The 20,598-nt window shown below is 48.1% G+C and overlaps 1 protein-coding gene across 2 annotated transcripts in view; it reads left to right on the forward strand.

Annotated features, from left to right (window-relative positions):
- Nucleotides 1-20,264, forward strand: part of TMEM259 (transmembrane protein 259) — an 82,937-nt gene extending 62,673 nt beyond the window's left edge. For both annotated transcript variants that reach the window (XM_069216249.1, XM_069216248.1), the window contains exon 11: nucleotides 16,929-20,264. In XM_069216249.1, the coding sequence (XP_069072350.1) occupies nucleotides 16,929-17,654 (726 nt within the window). In that variant the 3' untranslated portion in view covers nucleotides 17,655-20,264. The remainder of the gene's footprint in view (nucleotides 1-16,928) is intronic.
- Nucleotides 20,265-20,598: the final 334 nt, after the last annotated feature.

Here is a 20,598-nt window from a genome sequence, read left to right on the forward strand (position 1 = left end):
CAGCTAGGAAAAGGGCCAACTCCCACACATCTGGAGATGCACCACCCCCAGATAAAGAAAGCCACAAGTTTGATGCAGCTGGTAAGAGAGTCGCAGCACAAGCTGCAAACCAGTGGCGCATCGCTTACTCTCAGGCACTACTTGCGCGCTATGACAGAGCCCATTGGGATGAGATGCAACATCTCATTGAACATCTGCCCAAGGACCTACAAAAGAGGGCAAAACAAGTGGTTGAGGAGGGACAGAACATTTCAAACAACCAAATACGCTCCTCCATGGACGCTGCAGATACAGCTGCACGGACAATTAATACATCTGTAACTATCAGAAGGCATGCATGGCTCCGAACGTCTGGATTTAAACCAGAGATTCAGCAAGCAGTTCTCAATATGCCTTTTAATGAAAAAGAACTGTTCGGTCCAGAAGTGGACACAGCGATTGAGAAACTCAAAAAAGACACGGACACTGCTAAAGCCATGGGCGCACTCTACTCCCCGCAGAGCAGAGGGAATTACAGCACATTCCGTAAAACACCCTTTAGAGGGGGGTTTCGGGGTCAGGGCACACAAGCCAGCACCTCACAGGCAACACCGTCCAGTTACCAGGGACAGTACAGAGGAGGTTTTCGGGGACAATATAGAGGAGGGCAATTCCCTAGGAATAGGGGAAAATTTCAAAGCCCCAAAACCCCTACTACTAAGCAGTGACTCACGTGTCACTCACCCCCTCCACACAACACCAGTGGGGGGAAGAATAGGTCATTATTACAAAGCATGGGAGGAAATCACTACAGACACTTGGGTTCTAGCAATTATCCAACATGGGTATTGCATAGAATTTCTACAATTCCCTCCAAACATACCACCAAAAGCACAAAATTTGACAAAACATCATTCCAATCTCCTGGAGATAGAAGTGCAGGCACTATTGCAGAAGAATGCAATCGAATTAGTACCAAACACACAAATAAACACAGGAGTTTACTCACTGTACTTTCTGATACCAAAGAAGGACAAAACGCTGAGACCAATCCTAGACCTCAGAATAGTGAACACATTCATCAAATCAGACCACTTTCACATGGTCACACTACAAGAAGTGTTACCATTGCTAAAACTACACGACTACATGACAACTTTAGACCTCAAAGACGCATATTTCCATATACCAATACACCCATTGCAGAGGAAATACCTAAGGTTTGTATTCAAAGGAATACATTACCAATTCAAGGTATTGCCTTTCGGATTAACAACCGCACCAAGAGTCTTTACCAAATGTCTAGCAGTAGTCGCTGCACACATCAGAAGGCAGCAAATACATGTGTTCCCATATCTAGACGACTGGCTAATCAAGGCCCATTCGTTAATAGAGTGCTCAAACCACACAAATCAGATCATACAAACCCTCTTCAAACTAGGGTTCACCGTCAACTTCACGAAATCCAACATTCTGCCGTGCAAGGTACAACAATACCTAGGAGCCATAATAGACTCAACAAAAGGAGTAGCCACTCCAAGTCCCCAAAGAATCCAAAATTTCAACAACATCATACAACGCATGTATCCAACACAAAAGATACAAGCAAAGATGATATTACAACTCCTAGGCATGATGTCTTCATGCATAGCCATTGTCCCAAACGCAAGACTGCACATGAGGCCCTTACAACAGTGCCTAGCATCACAGTGGTCACAAGCACAGGGTCATCTTCTAGATCTGGTGTTAATAGACCGCCAAACTTACCTCTCGCTTCTATGGTGGAACAACATAAATTTAAACAAAGGGCGGCCTTTCCAAGACCCAGTGCCACAATACGTAATAACAACAGATGCTTCCATGACAGGGTGGGGAGCACACCTCGATCAACCCAGCATACAAGGACAATGGAACGTACATCAAACAAAACTACATATAAATCACCTAGAACTGCTAGCAGTTTTTCAAGCACTAAAAGCTTTCCAACCAATAATAGTTCACAAATACATTCTCGTCAAAACAGACAACATGACAACAATGTATTATCTAAACAAACAAGGGGGGACACACTCCACGCAGTTAAGCCTGCTAGCACAAAAAATTTGGCGTTGGGCAATTCACAACCAAATTCGCCTAATAGCACAATTTATACCAGGGATTCAGAATCAACTCGCAGACAATCTCTCTCGAGATCACCAACAGGTCCACGAATGGGAAATTCACCCCCAAATTCTGAACACCTATTTCAAACTCTGGGGAACACCTCAAATAGACTTGTTTGCGACGAAGGAGAACGCAAAATGCCAAAACTTCGCATCCAGATACCCACACAAGCAGTCCCAAGGCAATGCCCTATGGATGAACTGGTCAGGGATATTTGCTTACGCTTTTCCTCCTCTCCCTCTCCTTCCTTATCTGGTAAACAAACTCAGTCAAAACAAACTCAAACTCATATTAATAGCACCAACTTGGGCAAGGCAACCCTGGTACACAACGCTGCTAGACCTATCAGTAGTACCCCACATCAAATTGCCCAACAGGCCAGATCTATTGACACAACACAACCAAAAGATCAGACACCCAGATCCAGCATCACTGAATCTAGCAATTTGGCTCCTGAAATCCTAGAATTCGGGCACTTACAACTTACCCAAGAATGTATGGAAGTCATAAAGCAAGCCAGAAGGCCATCCACCAGGCACTGCTATGCAAGTAAATGGAAGAGGTTTGTTTGCTACTGCCATATTAATCAAATACAACCATTACACACAACTCCAGAACATGTAGTGGGTTACTTGCTTCACTTACAAAAATCTAACCTGGCTTTCTCTTCCATTAAAATACACCTTGCAGCAATATCTGCATACCTGCAGACTACCTATTCAACTTCCCTATATAGGATACCAGTCATTAAAGCATTCATGGAGGGCCTTAGGAGAATTATACCACCAAGAACACCACCTGTTCCTTCATGGAACCTAAATGTTGTCCTAACTAGACTTATGGGTCCACCTTTTGAACCCATGCACTCCTGCGAAATACAGTTCCTAACCTGGAAGGTGGCATTTCTCATCGCCATTACTTCCCTAAGACGAGTAAGCGAGATTCAGGCGTTTACAATACAAGAACCTTTTATACAACTACACAAGAATAAGGTTGTCCTAAGGACTAATCCAAATTTTTTACCAAAGGTTATTTCACCGTTCCATCTAAATCAAACAGTGGAACTTCCAGTGTTCTTTCCACAGCCAGATACCGTAGCTGAGAGGGCACTACATACATTAGATGTCAAAAGAGCATTAATGTATTACATTGACAGAACAAAGAACATCAGAAAGACTAAACAACTATTTATTGCATTTCAAAAACCTCATGCAGGAAACCCAATATCAAAACAAGGTATAGCCAGATGGATAGTTAAATGCATCCAAATCTGCTACCTTAAAGCTAAACGACAGCTGCCCATTACACCAAGGGCACACTCAACCAGAAAGAAAGGTGCTACCATGGCCTTTCTAGGAAACATCCCAATGCAAGAAATATGTAAGGCAGCCACATGGTCTACGCCTCACACATTCACCAAGCACTACTGTGTAGACGTGTTATCCGCACAACAAGCCACAGTAGGTCAAGCCGTATTAAGAACATTGTTTCAGACTACTTCCACTCCTACAGGCTGAGCCACCGCTTTTGGGGAGATAACTGCTTACTAGTCTATGCAAAACATGCGTATCTACAGCGACAGATGCCATCGAACTGAAAATGTCACTTACCCAGTGTACATCTGTTCGTGGCATCAGTCGCTGTAGATTCGCATGTGCCCACCCGCCTCCCTGGGAGCCTGTAGCAGTTCGGAAGTTACCTTCAACTATTTGTATATATATCATTTCAACCTTAAATAAGTACATACTTAGTCACTCCATTGCATGGGCACTATTACTACAATTCAACTCCTACCTCACCCTCTGCGGGGGAAAAACAATCGAAGATGGAGTCGACGCCCATGCGCAATGGAGACAAAAGGAGGAGTCACTCGGTCCCGTGACTCGAAAGACTTCTTTGAAGAAAAACAACTTGTAACACTCCGGCCCAACACCAGATGGCGAGCTATGCAAAACATGCGAATCTACAGCGACTGATGCCACGAACAGATGTACACTGGGTAAGTGACATTTTCATTACTTTACCTCCCTCAGGAACTGTGAAAATTGCAGTGTCCACTTTTAAAACAGCTTATTGTGTTTTATGTAAAAAAGTATACATGCTAATGAAATGATTCAAAGTTCCTAAAGTACTTACCTGCAATACCTTTCAAATGAGATATTACATGTAAAATTTGAACCTGTGGTTCTTAAAATAAACTAAGAAAATATATTTTTCTATAACAAAACCTATTGGCTGGATTTGTCTCTGAGTGTGTGTTCCTCATTTATTGCCTGTGTGTATGTACAACAAATGCTTAACACTACTCCTTTGATAAGCCTACTGCTCGACCACACTACCACAAAATAGAGCATTAGTATTATCTCTTTTTGCCACTATCTTACCTCTAAGGGGAACCCTTGGACTCTGTGCATGCTATTCCTTACTTTGAAATAGCACATACAGAGCCAACTTCCTACAACCCTGTCTCCAGCTCATGCTTCGTACTAAACCTTAATCAAACCAGGTGGTTTCTGCAAGCATTCTAGGATATCCTGGCTCTTGCAGAGCATTGGTTAACTTCTCGGATGACCTGTCCTGACGGGTGCTGCTGTGTTCATGTTCTCCCATTAGGAGTACATACATGCTTGTGCAATCAGGGCTGCTGAATCTAAAATCTCTGTACTCCTATGAATAGGTTTAGTGCCTGTGAGTAACAGCCCTTAACAGTGTTGGAAAGCGTGTCAAGCTCTTGGTGCTGTGTTTCATTGCTGCATATCTGGTTCATGTCTTGACCTGGCACTCATACAGTCGATAGTTCTGTGCAGCTTCACCTTTGAAACCTTTTCAAACCTTTGAAAGTACAAGAATTGATAATAGGTTAAAAATATTGAGTTGTAAGTACTATCAGTAGTAAATATCTCTAGAAAAGAAGGTAGACACGGGACCTTTCCTGGTTTGAGTTTTCTATTCCTATGTTGCAGGAGACATGGTTCACTGATCCATTTAACCCGTTGTAGAGAGAGCGCTATTGTTGGGTTAGGTAAAGTAGTGAACACAAATCTGAACTCAAAGTAGGATATACTTGATTTGGAAACAGAAAATGCAGTAGCAGATTAACCTGACTTTGGTATAAGACAAAATGAGACCGCTAGTAAGCTTTAATGTTTAATTTAAACTTAACTGCTGAGGAAGTGTTAGACATATTAGAATGTGACACTGAGAAAAGTAGGTCGTCTTCTCCAGAGGAACTCATGTTGGATGTTAGGATGTTAATACCAAGGTTGTAAGGACATCAGTCAGTAACTGTGAATCTACCCAGGAGCCAGGATCGACTCATCCTCGCTGTGCCTGGATAGAATAGTGATTCTGGTTGCAAGACAGGCACAGATCTTCATAATTGTCTCGCCACGGTTGGCCTTTATATGTTCCATTGATGTTCAGAAAGGTCACTCCCTATTGCGTATATTAGACAGATGTCAGTCTTCCGACACATTTTGTGCTGACAAGGGGCTCAGCTTTCAGAGCTTTGGCACTTATTTTACAGCATTGCCCTGCTAGGGAAGTGATCCGTTGCCCTGCAGGACGCTACTGCGCTGAAAACAGCAGGTCAGCAAATGCCAGTGTCTCAAATCGTGCAACTGTTGGAGGGCTCAGTAATGCCTTGAGAAAGAAAGAAATAAAAAACATAACTTATCAGGGCAGCTAGGTCAGATATGGGCACACGGTCAGTGAGTAGGATTCCAACAAGACTGATGTTTGAGGCGTATGCTGAAATCCAGTCACTGTGGAAGTTATACCTTCGGATGTCCTGGAAAGAGGTAACCAAGGAAAAATACCTAGTTTGCTAGGCAGTGTGCCAATAGAAAGAGCAGTCTGAAGAAAGCTCCTACCAGAATATACTAAGAGGTTTCTGAATGTGCATGCCACGGTACTGACCCCAGAGCTTCCCTCCAGAGCTTCCCTTTCAGTTATCATTGGCTGTAGGGCCGGCCACAGTACTGACCCCAGAGCTTCCCTTTCAGTTATCATTGGCTGCAGGGCCGGCCACGGTACTGACCCCAGAGCTTCCCTTTCAGTTATCATTGGCTGTAGGGCCGGCCACGGTACTGACCCCCGGAGCTTCCCTTTCAGTTATCATTGGCTGTAGGGCCGGCCACGGTACTGACCCCCGGAGCTTCCCTTTCAGTTATCATTGGCTGTAGGGCCGGCCACGGTACTGACCCCCGGAGCTTCCCTTTCAGTTATCATTGGCTGTAGGGCCGGCCACGGTACTGACCCCCGGAGCGTCCCTTTCAGTTATCATTGGCTGTAGGGCCGGCCACGGTACTGACCCCCGGAGCTTCCCTTTCAGTTATCATTGGCTGTAGGGCCGGCCACGGTACTGACCCCCGGAGCTTCCCTTTCAGTTATCACTGGCTGCAGGGCCGGCCACAGTACTGACCCCCAGAGCTTCCCTTTCAGTTATCATTGGCTGTAGGGCCGGCCTCGGTGCTGACCACCGGAGCATCTCTTTCAGTTATCACTGGCTGTAGGGCCGGCCACGGTACTGACCCCCGGAGCTTCCCTTTCAGTTATCATTGGCTGTAGGGCCGGCCTCGGTGCTGACCACCGGAGCATCTCTTTCAGTTATCACTGGCTGCAGGGCTGGCCTATGTGCTGATCCCGGAGCTTCTCTCAGTTATCATTGGCTGCAGGTCCGGCCACGGTACTGACCCCCGGAGCTTCCCTTTCAGTTATCACTGGCCGCAGGGCCGGCCACAGTACTGACCCCCGGAGCTTCCCTTTCAGTTATCATTGGCTGTAGGGCCGGCCTCGGTGCTGACCACCGGAGCATCTCTTTCAGTTATCACTGGCTGCAGGGCTGGCCTATGTGCTGATCCCGGAGCTTCTCTCAGTTATCATTGGCTGCAGGTCCGGCCACGGTACTGACCCCCGGAGCTTCCCTTTCAGTTATCACTGGCTGCAGGGCCGGCCACGGTACTGACCCCCGGAGCTTCCCTTTCAGTTATCACTGGCTGCAGGGCCGGCCACGGTACTGACCCCCGGAGCTTCCCTTTCAGTTATCATTGGCTGCAGGGCCGGCCTTGGTACTGACCCCAGTTATCATTGGCTGCAGGGCCGGCCTTGGTACTGACCCCAGTTATCATTGGCTGCAGGGCCGGCCTTGGTACTGACCCCAGTTATCATTGGCTGCAGGGCCGGCCTTGGTACTGACCCCAGTTATCATTGGCTGCAGGGCCAGCCTTGGTGCTGACCCCAGTTTGGAGGGGGTGGAGGGGACTCCCAGTAAATTTTGCGTTCTTTACATGCTCTACATGAAAACAGCTGAGCCAGGGTTCAGCCTTTTTCGGAAGGCTAGCTTCCTGATAGAGTATTATTTAGAAATGGTCTTGAGCAAGGTTGTGTTTTGGTACTTTATAATTTTCCGTTTTATTAATTTTTTTTAATCTAAATTCATACTTTTTTTTTTAACCGAATTTCTCTAATTAGTTATGGAAGTCAGTGAAAATCCTCCAAAGATAGGTGGCCATGTGTAGGGAGTTGGCTCTATATATACTATCTCAAGGTGTGAGATAGCATGCACAGAGTCCAAGGGTTCCCCTTAGAGGTAAGATAGTGGAAAAAGAGATCATTTTAATGCTCTATTTTGTGGTAGTGTGGTCGAGCAGTAGGCTTATCAGAGGGTAGTGTTAAGCATTTGTTGTACACACACAGCCCATAAATGAGGAACACACACTCAAAGACTTACTACAGGCCAATAGGTTTTTATATAGAAAAATATCCTTTTCTTAATTTATTTAGAACCACAAGATTCAGAATTCAAGAAAGTACATACATTGTAATGTACTTGGCATAAGTAAAGATGGAACTTTGAATTAAAACAGTAATGTACACGGTTTTGGCAAAATTGGCAATAAGCTATTTCAAAAGTGGACACTGCAAAAATCAACAGTTCCTAGGGAAGTGTAAGGAAATGCCTCCTTGGTATGGTTACCCCCTGACCTATTGCCTTGGCTGATGCTAAGTTTTGATTTAAAGTGTGCTGGGACCCTGCTAACCAGGCCCCTGCACCAGTGTTCTTTCCCTAAACTGTACCTTTGCTTCCACAATTGGCACAGCCCTGGATAAGTCCCTTGTAACTGGTACCCCTGGTACCAAGGGCCCTGATACCAGGGAAGGTCTCTAAGGGCTGCAGCATGTCTTATGCCACCCTTGGGACCCCTCACTCAGCACATGCACACTGCCTCACAGCTTGTGTCGACATGGCACTCCCCTCAGAGTGCCATGCCAACCTCACACTGCCTGTGGCATAGGTAAGTCACCCCTCTAGCAGGCCTTACAGCCCTAAGGCAGGGTGCACTATACCACAGGTGAGGGCATAGTTGCATGAGCAATATGCCCCTACAGTGTCTAAGCAAAACCTTAGACATTGTAAGTGCAGGGTAGCCATAAGAGTATATGGTCTGGGAGTTTGTCAAACACGAACTCCACAGTTCCATAATGGCTACACTGAAAACTGGGAAGTTTGGTATCAAACTTCTCAGCACAATAAATGCACACTAATGCCAGTGTGGAATTCATTGTAACATGCACCCAGAGGGCATCATAGAGATGCCCTCTGAATACCAACCCAACTTCTAGTGTGGGGATGACCAGTTTCTGCCAGCCTGCCACAACCAGATGAGTTGCTGGCCACATGGGGAGAATGCCTTTATCACTCAGTGGCCAGGAACAAAGCCTGTACTGGGTAGAGGTGCTTCACACCTCCCCCTGCAGGAACTGTAACACCTGGCGGTGAGCCTCAAAGGCTCATCCCCTTTGTTACAGTGCCACAGGGCATCCCAGCTAGTGGAGATGCCCGCCCCTCCGGCCACTGCCCCCACTTTTGGCGGCAAGGCTGGAGGAGATAATTAGGAAAACAAGGAGGAGTCCCCCACCAGTCAGGATAGCCCCTAAGGTGCCCTGAGATGAGGTGACCCTCGCCTTTAGAAATCCTCCATCTTAGTTTTGGAGGATTCTCCCAATAGGATTAGGGATGTGCCCCCCTCCCCACAGGGAGGAGGCAGAAAGAGGGTGTAGCCACACTCCAGGACAGTAGCCATTGGCTACTGTCGTCCCAGACCTAAACACACCCCTAAACTTAGTATTTAGGGGCACCCAAGAACCCAGGAAATCAGATTCCTGCAACCTGAAGAAACAAGTAGATCTGCTGACCTACAGACCCTGCAGAGAAGACAGAAGACGACAACTGCTTTGGCCCGAGCCCTTCCGGCCTGTCGCCTGACTCGGAAACCTGCAACCAGCGACGCATCCGACAGGGACCAGCGACCTCTGAAACCTCAGAGGACTTTAAAGAACTTCACTCTTCCTGCTTGAAGCGTGAGACTTCACCCTCTGCACCCGACGCCCCCGGCTCGAGATCCAGAGAACCAACACCACAGGGAGGACTCTCAGGCGACTGCGACCTCGTGAGTAGCCCGAGACAATCCCCCTGGACCCCCACAGCGACGTCTGCAGAGAGAATCCAGAGGCTCCCCCTGACCACAACTGCCTGTAACAAGGGACCCGACGCCTGGACCAAGCACTGCACCCGCAGCCCACAGGACCTGAAGGAACCGAACCTCAGTGCAGAAGCGACCCCCAGGAGACCCTCTGCCTAGCTCAGGTGGTGGCTGGCCTGAGAAGCCCCGCATGTGCCTGCCTGCACCGCTAGAGTGACCCCCGGGTCCCTCCATTGAAACCAATACAAAACCTGGCGCCTGCTTTGGACACTGTGCCTGGCTGCCCCTCTGCTGCTGAGGGTGTGTTTTGTGTGCCTACTTGTGTCACCCCCCCCCCCCCCCCCCCCCTTCCCCACAAGGGCTCTACAAAAAACCCCTGGTCTGCCCCCCGAGGATGTAGGTACTTACCTGCTGGCAGACTGGAACCGGAGCACCCCTGTTCTCCATAGGCACCTGTGTGTTTTGGGCACCTCTTTGACCACTGCACCTGACCGGCCTGGAACTGCTGGTGTGGTAACTTTTGGGTTGCCCTGAACCCCCAACGGTGGGCTGCCTATGCTCAGGAACTGAGACTTGTAAGTGTCTTACTAACCTCCCCCAGGAACTGTTGATATGTTGTACTGTCTACTTTTAAAATAGCTTATTGCAATTTTAACAAAAACTGTATATGTTATTGCTCTAATTCAGAGTTCCTAACTTACCTGCGTGGAGTACCTTGCATTTTATGTATTTACTTCAAAACTTGAACTTGTGGCTCTAAAAATAATTTAAGAAAATATATTTTTCTATATAAAAACTATTGGCCTGGAGTAAGTCTTTGAGTGTGTGTTGCTCATTTATTGCCTGTGTGTGTACAACAAATGCTTAACACTACCCTCTGATAAGCCTACTGCTCGACCACACTACCACAAAAAAGAGCATTAGAATTCTCTTATTTCGCCACTATCTTACCTCTAAGGGAACCCTTGGACCCTGTGCACACTATCTCTTACTTGGAGATAGAATATTCAGAGTCAACTTTCTACAGGGAGGTAAGTACAAGTTAGTTTGTCAGATAAGTAAAGCTCTTACAAGTTCAGTCTCTGGGGCATAGGCAGCTCACCGTTGGGGGTTCAAGTCAACCCCAAACACCCAGCACCAGCAACACAGGACCAGTCAGGTGCAGAGGTCAACGTAGGGCCCAAATAGTGTATGCGCCTATGGAGAACAGGGGTGGTCCGGTGTCAGTATGCTAGCAGGTAAGTACCTGCATCCTCAGGGAGCAGACCAGGGGGGTTTTGTAGAGCACTGGGTGGGTGGGCACACACAGGCACACAAAATACACCCTCAGTGGCACAGGGGCAGCCGGGTTTCAGATAGTAATATATGGAGGGACCTGGGGGTCACTAATGCGATGCAGGCAGGGCACAGGGGGGATTCTCGGGCCAGCCACTGACTGGGCAACGATGAGGGCCGCCTGCTGGTCACTTCTGCACCGGTAGATGGTTTTTCTCAGGACTGGGGGCTGCGGATGCAGTGCTTCTTCCAGGCGTCGAGTTCTTTGTGACCGGGCGGTCAAGTGAAGCCTCAGGTTTCTTTGTGGGGGGGTACAGGGAGGTCGCCTTAGGGTGTCCACGTCATTGGAGTCGCCTGGGGGCTTTGGGTGCAGAGCAGTCCTCTGAGTTGGCAGAGGTTGCTGGTCCCGCTGGATGCGTAGCTGTTGCAGGTTCTTTGTCTGGATACAAGCCGGTAGGGCTGGGGCCAAGTCAGTTGTCTCCGTCGTCTCTGCGGGGCTTTCAGGTCAGCAGTCCTTCTTGTTTCAGGTCATCAGGAATCTGATTTCCTGTGTTCAGGGTCACCCCTAAATACTGAATTTAGGGGTCTGTTAGGGCTGGAGGGCAGTAGCCAATGGCTACTTTCCTTGAGGGTGGCTACACCCTCCTTGTGCTCCCTCCCTTTGTGGGGGGGAGCACATCCCTATCCCGAATGGGCTAAATCCTCCAAAACAAGATGGAGGATTTTCCAAGGAGGGGGTCACTTTAACTCTGGTCACCCTAGGGCTGGACCCTCCTGAGGGGGTGACTCCTCCTTGTTTTTCTCATTATCTCCCCCAGACTGCCAAAAGCGGGGGCTGTGTCCATGGGGCGGGCATCTCCACTAGCTGGAGTGCCCTGGGGCATTGTAACACGAAGCCTGAGCCTTTGAGGCTCACCGCCAGGTGTTACAGTTCCTGCAGGGGGGAGGTGTGAAGCATCTCCACCCAGTGCAGGCTTTTGTTTCTGGCCCCAGAGAGCAAGGCCCTCACCACATGGGGTCAGAAACTCGTCTCTCAGCAGCAGGCTGGCACAGACCAGTCAGTCCTGCACTGAACAATTGGGTAAAATACAGGGGGCATCTCTAAGATGCCCTCTGTGTGCATTTTTTTTAGTAAATCCAACACTGGCATCAGTGTGGGTTTATTATTCTGAGACGTTTGATACCAAACTTCCCAGTGTTCAGTGTAGCCATTATGGAACTGTGGGGTTCGTTTTGACAAACTCCCAGACCATATACTTAATATGGCCACCCTGTACTTACAATGTCTAAGAATAGGCTTAGACACTGTAGGGGCATATTGCTCATGCAGCTATGCCCTCACCTGTGGTATAGTGCACCCTGCCTTAGGGCTGTAAGGCCTGCTAGAGGGGTGACTTACCTATGCCACAGGCAGTATTTTGTGTGCATGGCATCCTGAGGGGGATGCCATGTTGACTTTGCCTTTTTCTCCCCACCAGCACACACAATCTGCAATGGCAGTGTGCATGTGTTAGGTGAGGGGTCCCTTAGGGTGGCACAACACCTGCTGCAGCCCTTAGGGACCTTCCCTGGTCACAGGGCCCCTGGTACCACTGGTACCTTTTACAAGGGACTTATCTGTGTGCCAGGGGTGTGCCAATAGTGGAAACAATGGTACATTTTAGGTGAAAGAACACTGGTGCTGGGGCCTGGTTAGCAGGGTCCCAGCACTCTTCTCAGTCAAGTCAGCATCAGTATCAGGCAAAAAGTGGGGGGTAACTGCAACAGGGAGACATTTCCTACAATGTGCAGTTGCTTTCACTATGTGCAGAAGATTTTGTTTTATTGACTGTACTCCATGTAGCCTACAAAGGCAAATTCCCGAATTGTTTATTGCCTTTTTCATAAGTTAACTATTAACAGAACCAAAACCGACGTCATGCACTTTGGAAGAAATAAAATCAACTACATTTGGAAACTTGCAGACGATAACTTGGTGCAAGTAAAAAGGTGTAAATACTTAGTAGCGCTGCAGAGCCGGTTATATAAAATCAGTATTATTTCTCCCATGAATATATTATTGTGGGAAGCTGGCTCTCTATATACTGCACTAAAAAGAAGTACACCGTGCAGAGTCCAGTGCATCCCCAATTGGTATTGCTGAGGCAAAAGTAGATTGGTCCAGCAGTTAGGCCTATCAGAGGGTAGTGCCAAGCATTTGTTGTACACACACAGGCAATAAATGAGGCACACACGCAAAGAATAAATCCGAGACAAGATTAGAAAAATAACACCTCTTTATGTATACTTTGAACCCAAGAACTTCGTTATAGCATAAGTATGTTTTCAAGCATAAATACTTTTTAGTTTAAAAAATCGACACAGTGCAATTTCAAAGTTCTTCAGTGTTAATCTATGGAGGAAAACAATGTTCAGCAAACAGTTAACAACGACTTACAAGACTGATCTCGGAGAGTTACGGTCAGTACTGGGCACTGATCAGAAACGCACCAGCAGGTCACTCCCGGCGGCAGTGGGCAGCCAGATGTAGAGGTGCAGTAACGTGTCAGGTGCCCAGTGGGTTTCAATGTTTCAGTGGGAAACGGCCTTCATGGAAATAGGCTGCAGGCTCTGGCTAAAGGGCCAGTTGGGGACAACAAGCAGGTAGATTACAAACGTGGGTTGCTCGAGGAAGTAGATGCACCTTTGGTCCTTTTCTCCAGGGGCAATGGATGCATTGGGTTTCTTCGTCCTGGAGCACTCATGGTCGTGGGGGTCCTGAGTGTTGAGGCTGCAGACATCATCGAGGAGTCCAGAAGGGGTGAAACTAGGGTGGACCTGAGCTCAGGGGCGCTGGGGGTGACCCACCTCAGATTGAGTCAGAGGCGACGGGTGCAGTGGTTGCTGGAGGTGTCGGGTTTTCTCTCACCACAAGCTCGCAGGAGAGTAGGCCTGTGTGCAGAGGCTGCAAAGGATTTGAGTGAGTCCAAGATGGGTTTGACCACAATAGACTAAGACTCTGGTCAGCTGGGGCACTGTGCTGGCACCATTGATTGGCTTCCTCTCGGGTTGTGGACATCAGTGCAGTACTCCCTTCGGGTGTCAGGTCTGTGTTGTTTTGGAGGCTGCAGAGTCCTTTCTTGAGCCTTCGTTGCAGAACATATCTGCTGTTCTTTGTGGAAGGCAGAAGTCCTGGGTTTTGGGCAGACTGTCTAGGTCAGGAGGCAGGCTGGTGGGGTTGGTACCAGGTCAGCTGCTTCTTCATTTCCTCTTTTGCTGGTACGGCTCCTCTGTGTCCTTTTCTTCGTGTCCAGCTCTTCTTAGGTTGTCAGGAATCTGAGTTCTTGGATTCAGGGTTGTCTCCTAAATACTCAATCTAGGGGCATTACAGGGAGTGCCAGGTGCTAGCCAATGGGCTGACCGCCTTTAGGAATGACTACACCCTTTCTATGACCACTTCTGCTGGGAAGTGGGCATAACTCTAACCCTAGTGGCATAATTCCTTCCAAACAAAGATGGAGGAATTTAAAAAGTGGTGTCCACTACAGCTTGCCCACCTGAGGGGTGGGACTGACATAAAGTGGGCGCACCTCCTAATTTTCCCGTCTGTTCTGCCACCAAAACTGGGGTCAGGACAGGGTCGGTCATCTCAGCCATCTGGAGAGACCTGGGACACATTTTTGAAGTACACACACTCACACTCACACTCTCTCTCTCTAAGGTGCTCTTTTGGTGCATTTATTACTAAATCAATCACTGTCATCAGTGAGGGTTTATTAATCTGAGATGTTTGATTCCAAACATCTCTGGGTTAGCAGAAGCCATCATGTAGGGAGAAAACTCATAGTGACCAGTGTCCAGCACATATGCTTAAAATGGCTTCCCTGGTCACTTACTATGTCGGAGAATCGACAAAGACCTAACAGGGGCATTTCTGCTCATGCACCTGTGCCCTCTCGTGTTATATAATGCACCCTGCCATAGGGCTGTAAGGCCTGCTAGAGAGGTGGCATATTGCATGCAGTGCTAAGGAACATGGCACATGGTGTGTTTTCACTTTTGTCTGCACCAAGACACGCAGCCTGCAATGGCAGCTGGTCACGTGCTTGGTGAGGGGTCCCATAGGATGGCACATTACGTGCTGCAGCCCTAAGGTGCAGTTTTTAGTGCCCTAGGTTCCAGGGGTACCATTGACTAGGGACTTAAAGTGGTAGCTAAAGTTTTTGCCAATTGGGAAACATGACTTTGCAGTTTTGGGGGAAAGAGATGTGGCACTGGGGACCTGGTAGTCAGGACCCGGTGCACTTTCAGTCAAAATTACACCAGAAACCAGGCAAAATGTGGGGGGTGACCTAGTCAAAAGAGGCACTTCCTTAGAATTATTTAAAGGAAAAATAGACCTACTCATAATGAATTAGTAGAAATTGTCTCAGCTGTGATTCTGACCAGCCTACATTTTGTGCGAAAACATTGTCATGTTTGTACATTTAGGATCCTCTGTGGTATTTCCCCTTAAATGCTAACCCTTTCTCGCCCAGCAGCTTAGTGAAGAGTTTAGCAAGTGCTGATTGATAAGACATTGGGGGTCAAAAACTTCAATTTGCTTGCAAAGCAGGTTTTGCTGTGTTTGTTGGGATAACAGTCCTCATTTACCCAGTCACTGTTACTACTCCTACCTTATATCAAGGTGAGTAAAGGGCGCCGTAAGCCTTTATTTACATTTGCAACTTGTAAGATTTGAATTGATTTCTGAAATGAAGACTGACAATGGTGCACTTTCAGTGGGAAATGTTTTATAAGCTTGCTTTAGAAAATGCAGTGAATAGTTGTGTAATTATTTTTTTAAAGGCTTTGATAATCTCTATGAGCTTTGTTTCTACGAAGAATAGTGTTTAAATGAAGTCTTTTTTAAATTAGAGGGGTGGTGGACTCTACATTAGTACAGGGTGGGTGCATGTTCTTGCTTGGGGTAACATGCACTGTTCCTGTACTGCTGGCTACCTCGGAACGGTGGGGGTGCCAGGTGGTATTCTGCACACTGTGTGCATGCTGAGGGCAGACAATTCACTGCTCCATGCACAGCTGTAAGAGGGTGGGGTGGTAGACCGTGACAATGCCGTCTGCATAGTATGTGCCTAAGGCTTGCAGGCCCTTTGCTCCTGCGCAGTGCTGTAGAAGAGAGGGGGTGGCAGATCATCTGGCGGTGCGGTTGGCACAGCATACATACCGATGGTAGTCTCTCTGCTCCTGTGCAGTGCTGTAGAAGAGAGGGGATGGTACATCTGCTGGTGCTGTTGGCACAGCATACATACCGATGGTAGAGTCTCTGCTATGTGCAGTGCTGTAGAAGAGAGGGGCGGGTACATCTGGTGCTGTGGGCACAGCATACATACTGATGGTAACCTCTCTGCTCTGCGCAGTGCTGTAGAAGAGAGGGGCGGGTACATCTGTTGGTGCTGTTGGCACAGCATACATACCAATGGTAACCTCTCTGCTCTGCGCAGTGCTGTAGAAGAGAGGGGCGGGTACATCTGTTGGTGCTGTTGGCACAGCATACATACCAATGGTAACCTCTCTGCTCTGCGCAGTGCTGTAGAAGAGAGGGGCGGGTACATCTGTTGGTGCTGTTGGCACAGCATACATACCGATGGTAACCTCTCTGCTCTGCGCAGTGCTGTAGAAGAGAGGGGATGGTACATCTGTTGGTGCTGTTGGCACAGCATGCATACCGATGGTAGTCTCTCTGCTTCGGTGTACTGCTGTGGGAGGGAGGAGGTGGTGCATGCATTGGTGCTGCCTGCACAGCATTCATACAGATAGTAGTCTCTCTGCTTCGGTGTACTGCTGTGGGAGTGAGGGGGACGGTAGATCTTGTGTTGCTGTCTGCACAGCATGCATACAGATGGTAGTCTCGCTGCTTCGGTGTACTGCTGTGGGAGGGAGGAGGTGGTGCATGCATTGGTGCTGTCTGCACACCTGCATTCAGACTTGCAGGCTGTTTTCTGTGCTCCCAATCGATGAAGCTTTTAACACTTCCTCTTTCTGCAGCATTCTATGATGTACTTCTTCCATCACTACGAGCTCCCGGCCATCCTGCAACAGATCCGCATCCAGGAGATGTTATTGCAGAACCAGCAGGCGGGACAGGCCCCGGGTCAGCAGACCATGCTGCAGGACAACCTGAACAACAATACCACAGCCGCAGCCAGCCGACCAGCCGCATCCTCGTCCTCTGCTGAAGGCAGCAGCCTGCCAGCACAAAATCAGAGTCCAGGAGCAGCAGGGACTGCCAGCATGGACCCGCTGGGCTCTGATCTGAACAGCACACTCATGCAGCTTGTGGGTGACGTCCCAGTGAATGAGAGTCCGCAGGATGCATCAGTTGCTGCTAGGCCCACCACTTTTGCTGCCTGCATTAGTGTCATTGGTGACCACCTGGATGCTGCACTTAACTCTGTTACGTTTGAGGTGGCGCCATCTCCAGCTATGAGCTTGTCTCAAACCAGTGACCCCCTAAGCAGAGCTGGAGGGCCAGGTGAGCACATTGCCTTCGCCGACAGGCCACCTACGCACCTGGACCAAAACCTCTTCCCCTCCCAATCAGCACAGTCCACAAGTGACCCTGCCTGTAGCAAGGCAACCCCTCCCCTGGCGGACTTCAGCACAAAAGGCTCTGAGGTGAGGATCCACAGTGGAACAGACACAAGCCAGCAAGCGGAGGCTGGCACACAGGATCGCAGCCAGCCGGGGGCAGAGGCCAGCGGACCGTGCTGAGCTCGGCCTGTGGGGGCAACTATGGATGGGCGGATCATCCAGCGCAGTTACCATTGCTTCTTTGTTAATTCTCTTAAATGTTTTTGCTTTTCCCTATAAAGGAACAAAGGAAAACAAGGCAGCTCTCTGGAGCTCAGACCCCTCAAGGCATGAAAGTGCCCTCCCTTAGGAGCCCACTGGAAGCGTCTGGAACCCTTCCGAGTCTCACAGGCAAACAAAGCAACCCATTCTGTGGACCCCAGCTGTGGCTGGGTTCAACGATGGGAGCTGCGGGTGAGCCCATTCTTTAAAGAGATTGGGGGTGAGGGGGTGTTTTTTTCACCCAAGCTTTGCAATTATAATTTTTAGATGAAAGCAGGAAAAAAACAGACTGCGTGTGTTTGCAGGCATTGGGCATGGAAAGATTTGGGGTGAATGTTTTAGGCTCAAATGAATGAATGTTGTGAAGAGTGGCGAGGCTGGGTGAGTCAAGGGCACAGGGAAAGCATCAGCTCATCACAGGATATTGACTGAGCAGAAGTGTACTTATTTCTTCAGCATTGGTGCAGGGATGATTCAAGGGAGCATCAGAAATGTCAGCAAAGAAGTGATGAGTAAACTGACCTTGGTACAGTTGAAGCTGTCAGATGAGCAGGACAGTGGAGAGGGTGAGGGGGTGAGATTAAATGCTGAGTTAAAATAGGTGCTGTATATAAACGGGTACTGACATTCCTACCTGGTGCATTTTGATTGAAGCCTTTCCTTTTGAGAGATCAACCCTATTTACTCTGTCGATATTGGGACAAAGTGGGCGGTGGCTGTTGGCACGTTTGCTTCTTTAATAGATACTTTTACTGAGATGTCCCTTTACCCATGGCTTGGAACTACCCTAGGAATGCAGACAGTCTTGGCATCTTCCTTGCTGGAGCTTTGTACCATAGGAGCTTTCCCTTCATTTGTATCCAGCTTAGGACCGTTCTTTGCTAGTGTTGTCATTCATGGAAGAATGTGGCAGTGTGAATGTAGGAAGTGTGCGAGGTTTCTCATCAGAAGATCCCTCACTGCAGTAAACTAATCCCAGAAGCAACATATGTGTAAAGTGGGCATGTTTTGTGAATAGAAGGAGCCTAGAGCTATGCACAGAGTTCTGTCCATGCGAGCCTCTCTGGGAAACCAGGGTGTCATTGTGGCATATAAGCAATTGCTACACCATCATGTCCTTATCATCCTTATCCCGAAAGAGCAGACTCCTTATGGTGAGGGAGGGTCAGGATCTTCTGGGAATTCTTCACTCTTTGCAGACTCTTTTCCTGGCTGTTGGCAGGCGGCCTTGGCACTTTACTGAAGAGATTGTCATTTAGATGCAGTGGGTCACTCTTCCTACTTCAGGCCGGTAGTGCTGTGATAACTCATAAAGCAGGATCGCGTCAGTCACCCTCAGTGAGTTCTGGCAAACACAGCATCCCTTACAGTTCTAGGCTCCTGGAGAGATCTACTTTTGGCAAATCCTGCACTGAGATGCTACGTGCCTTGGTGAGAGCAGAATAGACCTTCCTGTCCTGAGGCAGTGTGGTGGAAGGTGGATGTTGACTCTGGGTAACTCATGAGAAGTTAGACCGTTCATGTCAGCCAGTTTGTGTGGCACATTGGAGCTCTTCCTCCGCGGGTCTGTGTTGTTTCCGGGTTACCTCTTCAGAAACCATCCCTGGTCGAGGGTACTGGTTTCTGGTGAGGTTTTGCAAATTAACACTCATCTGGTCTGGTGAAAGCACCTGTAGTTGAGTCTTCCATAGTTACACCCGTTGAGTCTTACTTTAGCCAGAACCATTCTTTTGCCGCTCTGTGCACCGAGGATGAATGTGAAGATGAATGAGGTGGAAAAAAACACCAGCCTGTTTTTTTTGTTTTTTTTGTTTGTTTTTTTCCCCTTTGGGGTCTATTTGAGGAGTAGATGAAGGCCTTCATGGAAAATGTCATTTTTAAGGAGTTGTTTTGTGGATTAGCACCACCTTTTCACATTTAAGATGTAGCCAGTAAGGCTTCGGATGCTGACACAGCTTCACCCTAAATTGGCACAAATACCAGCTGCTCTAATGCCCAGCCCTTCTTGTTAAACATTGATGCTGGTCGTATCTGTAACACAGGATCTTCAGGGGTGAGGGTTTGTTTGCTGGTCACTGTAAGGGCTCTTTGGTATTCACGGACATCAGATCCACGGTCCTTAGGGCATAGCTTACTTCTTCTCAGGGAAGAGCGGACTGCTCCTTGTCACATCCCGAGTCCTTTCCCTGGGCCTTCATTTCTTTAATCCCAGAATCCATTGGGGACTTCTGAAGATAGCCGTGTGTGTGACAGCTCAGCATTTGTTCCACAGTACGGCACATCCAGTTCACAAAGAAGGATTTTTGGGTTGGTTGTTTGAGGATGTTAGGGATGTGGAGGTGTGGGGGCTTGGGGGTTGAGCCCCTGATTTGGCGCAGGCTTTTATGGAGAAATAAAATCAACTAAAAGTGTAATTTGCATACAAATATAGAGCAAAAGGTTCTTTCCATTCTATTTAATTGTAATGTACAAAAAATAAAAGCGAATTGTGTTTGTAAATATGTCAATAAATATAATGTGATGAACGTTCGTCTGAGCCCCTTGTCGTAGAGAAAGACTGAGGCCATTGAATGCATCTGGATCAAATTTCTGCTTTTTATCTGTCTCTCCTGTCGTTCTTTCTGTCTCGCTGGATTCTTCGACTGTCTGCTGTATCTGGGGTGAGTCTCCGCACTCTGGTGAAAGGCCAGCAGTCCCGGGCAGTGTTGCACCCTGGTGAATTCCCACTTATCGATTGGGATTTGCTCAAGTAAAGCTCTAAGTCTTCCACGGGTCTCCTTACAGCTCAGATCTGCGACTCATGGACCATTACTGTTTGTAGTGAGTCAATTGGTGAGCTCAGCCCAAAGTGCTGAACAAAGTT

This window comes from Pleurodeles waltl, chromosome 12, assembly GCF_031143425.1.
Source record: "Pleurodeles waltl isolate 20211129_DDA chromosome 12, aPleWal1.hap1.20221129, whole genome shotgun sequence".
Lineage (NCBI taxonomy): Eukaryota > Metazoa > Chordata > Amphibia > Caudata > Salamandridae > Pleurodeles > Pleurodeles waltl.